General features: G+C 37.6%; 1 protein-coding gene across 1 annotated transcript; it reads right to left on the bottom strand.

The window, feature by feature from the left end:
* Positions 1-1093: 1093 nt before the first annotated feature.
* LOC149151739 (putative xyloglucan endotransglucosylase/hydrolase protein 5) lies at positions 1094-2378 on the bottom strand. Its single transcript, XM_089446008.1, has 4 exons — positions 2127-2378; positions 1913-2013; positions 1615-1811; positions 1094-1505 (listed from the first exon to the last, which is right to left on the bottom strand). The coding sequence occupies exons 1-4, from the start codon at positions 2335-2337 to the stop codon at positions 1094-1096; spliced, it is 921 nt and encodes a 306-aa protein (XP_089302134.1). The 5' UTR covers positions 2338-2378.
* Positions 2379-4655: the final 2277 nt, after the last annotated feature.

The following is a 4655-nucleotide window of genomic DNA, read 5'->3' as shown; positions in this document are numbered from 1 at the left end:
TAGTCCAAAGAGACAACAAATAATACCATTATTTTATAGTTTGGACATTTTACACGAGAGAAATAACGATAAAAAGAAACAAGTAACTAAATTAACAACATCATATAACAAATGATGAGGGAGTTTATTAATGTTCCTCTTATCACTAAAGTCTTTCTATTAAGCTTTCCTCATAAAATTAGACCAATTTGCATTGAAAAAAAACTATTACCCATTGTATTGTGAGTTAAGGAGTGATATGAGATTACTTTGTTATGAAATGTTCCATTTAAATCATTTACTTATAAAAGTTCCAAAATCTTAATGAAGAGCATTTTCATAAATCTCATTAAGAACATTTTCATAAATCTTTCACTTTGAAAATTACCTTCACTTTGAACATATCCTAATTGGAATCTCCCTAAAACATAATATATGATAGAAAAGAAACACCAATAAAAAAACAAAATTACATATTATTTAGACTTCTTTCTTTTATACTATTGTTTCTTATGTCATTTCCTTACCACCTTTCCTTTGCACCATGCAGTGCAAATGCTAGCATTAACCTTTTCTATATATACATCATATGAAAATAAAAAGCCATGGACCTTTTCTATCTATACATCATATGAAAATAAAAAGACATGGTCACTGTATGACATTTGTTTTAGAAATTAACAATGTCAATCATTCTAATTAATTAAAAATAAAAAATAATTAGCCATCCCATCGATCACTTAATTTTCTTTTTCAATATAACCACATATGCATACACTTTACATCCATGTAAAAGAGGTGCATTTTGATAATGAAAAGGTTAGATTTTGAATAACCATGGGTACTGTTGTTTCACTTGTTCATTTTCAATTGGTTATCTTTGCTCTGTGTTACGTCAAAAAGTGATGCAATCCGACAATAATGTTAATTAACCATCGAAATCATTGTATTAAGAATGAGTATCATGTACATCGCATACATATGACCAAACATAACCATCGAAATCATTGTATTAAGAATGAGTATCATGTACATCGCATGCATATGACCAAACAATTTCTATCTGGCGACCGTTCTTACAGTCGCCGTTGAGTATATCACTACTCTGTGCCTTTCAAATTGAATTCAGTGCACATTCCGGCGGAGGTTTAGGATATCTGGTGTTGTCCGTGCAATAGTCATAACTCATGTAATTTTTCCTCACCCATTTCAGCTGCTTCATTTGCTCTGCGCTCAATCCTCTGCTGCCCGAATTCTCCCACCACTCTGAAGATGGAGAGAACGAACAAAAAGAAGGGGACTCCAAATTTCCCTGGCACTTGTGACCTTCAATAGCTAAGCTTTTGAAAGTGGCTATGAAAGGGGACTGCTTCCAGTTTATCTTTGTACGTCCTCCATCTGTGGCCCAGTTTTCACCATTCCAAAGACTCGCAAGAACTTGCATAGGTTTCGATGACGGAAAAGGGATTCCCAGATTCTTCTCAGAGTTTTTGAAGACTCTCACGACAACTCCAGCCACCATGAACCTGCGTACCATGAGAGAAAGATTACGCGAGGAATAACAAAGTAGCACTGGTATTATAGTTCAAAGAATAGTAGCACATAACTAGAGGCGGCCAGAAAGATGGAACGTACAGGATGTGGTGGCGGTTCCAGAGAAGAGAATAGGTGTGGAAGTCTGAAGTGGGATCAAACCAAAGCCTGATTCGGCTCTCCCGGTTGCCAACGCCATTGACGAAAACATTAGTTTGGAGGTAATAAGGTTTTCCGGGTTTGTTTCCCAGAAACTCAAAGTCCACCTCGTCGTGATTAGAGCTTTGTTGGGTCGAAAGCTGAAATATCCAAATAAAATAGTAAGAGCAGAATACAGCCGATACAGATGATCAATCATAAGCAATAACAGAAGCAAAATGACCAAAGTAACTCTACTCACATAGAAGGTAGTCACTGTCCCGGATGAATCGCCTTGCATCAATTTGATTCGTGTACTGAAATATCCGAACAAGTATGTGCTCTTCGAAGCGAAGCCTGAACCTGCAAGGCAATCAATGTGATCAGCCTATGAATTAATTAACATTATTTACGACGCAACTGCTAATTATAAGAGAGTGCTAATATAATTTTGGTACGTGTAGATAAAATAATACCGGAAGATTGGTCCATAAGGAGTTGCACAGACCGATTGTTGTCGAGAAATTTTACGAGTTGGCTACCCCAGGAGATATAGTAATTCTCATCGAAATCATCACCTGTGGCTATGCGGTTTTCGCCCTTGAGCAAAGGCCGGGATGAAGATCTTGCAGCAGACGAAGAAGATACTAGAAAAATCACCACTACTATAACTACTCGAATTCCCATGGACGCCGAGAGATAATGCCTAGAGCCGTGCTTTTGGCCAAGTCCCTGATTTCTGAGATGGCTGGCATAGCGATGAGCTTTGTCATCTTGACTGCCTGTGAACGCCATTAACTTGCGAGGCCTGATAACTTTGGATATAGAAGCAGTAATCCTGATTCGTGATCAAGTTAAAGTTAATATAGATGAGATCATACGGGTTTTGAATGGCATTTATAGGGGAATGGACAACTAGGCGGAGTAGAGCGCGAAAGGGGTAGGAAGAAGTGTCAACCTCAAATTGTTGTTAAGTTAAACGCTGAGAAGGAAAGCCAGCACGAACAGTTCCGAACATTCCGTGAATAAGTGAGTTTTCTTTCAGGATGACGTCTTCAGTAATTATGAAATTGAACTTCGAATTGTGAATAATTCCCACAAGCGTTTCAGGAAGAATGGACAATTATACGGAAGAAAAACCTACTCTGTCGTTTTCTAGAAGGAATCTAACGGACGAGTGACACACTAATAATTATGGCGGCGATACAGCTAATTGCGTGCTGTGTTCGGCCATCGTTATAACAACCACAAACCTGCTGGTATTGTTTCCGGTATTCTGCCTGTCCTCAAACTGTTGGCATTGTTCGTCCTAGCGATATTTGCTATGATGGAGTCTACACCCACAATCCCGTCACGGCTTGAATAAACGGAAACTGAATCGTCCCGTCTTACAGTAGCATTCATCAATTCCGCTCCGCGCCCCCGACGTTTCCTGGGTTTCCTAAAAATTGCGCTTCGAGGAAGAAATCGTTGTGTGAAGAAGTTAGGGAGTTCCAGTTAGCGTTCAGAAAACGCCGTTGTGACGAAGTTGGTTTTAAGGTAATAGCAGGGAGTCATATCCTCCTCTAGACGGAACTTAGATGTTCAAACTGTCGCTAGTGGACTAGCTTATTGGCTTTGACTTTAGGTTCAGCCGGGGGCAAAGCCGCAAGAGTATGTGCGCTATAAGTTGTCTATAATGCGACTTTTTGAGATTCCGGTGACGGAATCCGGCGGAAGAAATTGCGATGAAATCATGATTTGTTGTAGTTAAAATGGTTTTTTAACTGCATATTCGGATTCAGCACCCTGAAAAACCCCTGGGACGCTTTCATTGTGCAGAAACTAGTTATCAAACTTCGATTTCAATAAATTACTGCCGGATTTTCACCGGAAAAAATCGCCGGAAAGGCTTTCAAAAAGTCGCGTTATAGACTACGGCGCTCATATCTACCTAAGCATTGAATGCTACGTGAGGGACGGTATGACAATGTAACTACGTATTCATAATTTCCGAAAGGACGTTGTCTACTTACGCCACAAAATCGCCTAGATTGTCGTGAACCACAAGTACGACGCCGGCCATTGCCGTGGTCTTGACGTTAGCTTCCCTGTGAAGTTTTACGTGGCTTCCATAATAAGTTTTTAAGAAACGCGCCGATTCATAACCTGATCTACAGATAACAGACTCTTAACGATTTGTCCGTTTCCATTTTCGTCATTACGCCAAATGGGGCAAAGCAATCTTCGCTAAATTTTGTGCGGAAATTGATGGAAATGGACCGACGAATTGTCCATTTTTTTTAATATCACAGGTCAGCCATTTTTACTAAATTTCTACAAACAAAATTAATTATTTTGTGAGGTAATTGATTGAAATCGTCGATCACTTAACTGTACAATTTGGCAAAGACATTTTACACTAAATTAATAAGAAAAAATTAAATACTTATCCACTAAATGCAGATTTTTTATTTATCTATTTTTGTCAATTGCTCAGACTTCCTCACCAAGATACGCCAATTCAATGAATGATTGGGATACATGAATTATATGTTCTATTCAGTAGATCGTTGGCATGAATTAACTAAACGTTCTAAACTAAATTACATACATATTTTTTATGAATTCGCTAAACTTTATTTTTGAGAGCGAGAAAAATTATAGGATTGTAATTATGGGTGTTTTTTTAATTTCCTTAATAATTTTAGCCAAACATCCAAGTACTTTTAAGTTATACTTAACATTAGAATGTAATGTTCATTTCCAATCTATAATAGTGGAGAGAGTTGAACTTATATTTTATCACGATTCTTATAGGTTATTGGCGACAAGGAGGGTTAACGGTTCAAGAGGTTAATTAGTAGACTTTATCTTGATAATTAAATAAAATGTGGTAAAGTTATTTTAGAAAAATAAATGAACCATGGTATTATAATGCCACTCATGTATTTTAGAGAAGGATAAGTTATAAAAGAAGAGGAGACTATAGGAGATATGTGAGATTTTATTTGTGAATCGAGAAA

Source organism: Pinus tabuliformis, chromosome 9 (assembly GCF_031772625.1).
Source record: "Pinus tabuliformis cultivar Carrire ecotype Pingquan chromosome 9, CPIR1, whole genome shotgun sequence".
Classification (NCBI taxonomy): domain Eukaryota; kingdom Viridiplantae; phylum Streptophyta; class Pinopsida; order Pinales; family Pinaceae; genus Pinus; species Pinus tabuliformis.
This window is presented reverse-complemented; position numbering and strand designations above follow the sequence as displayed.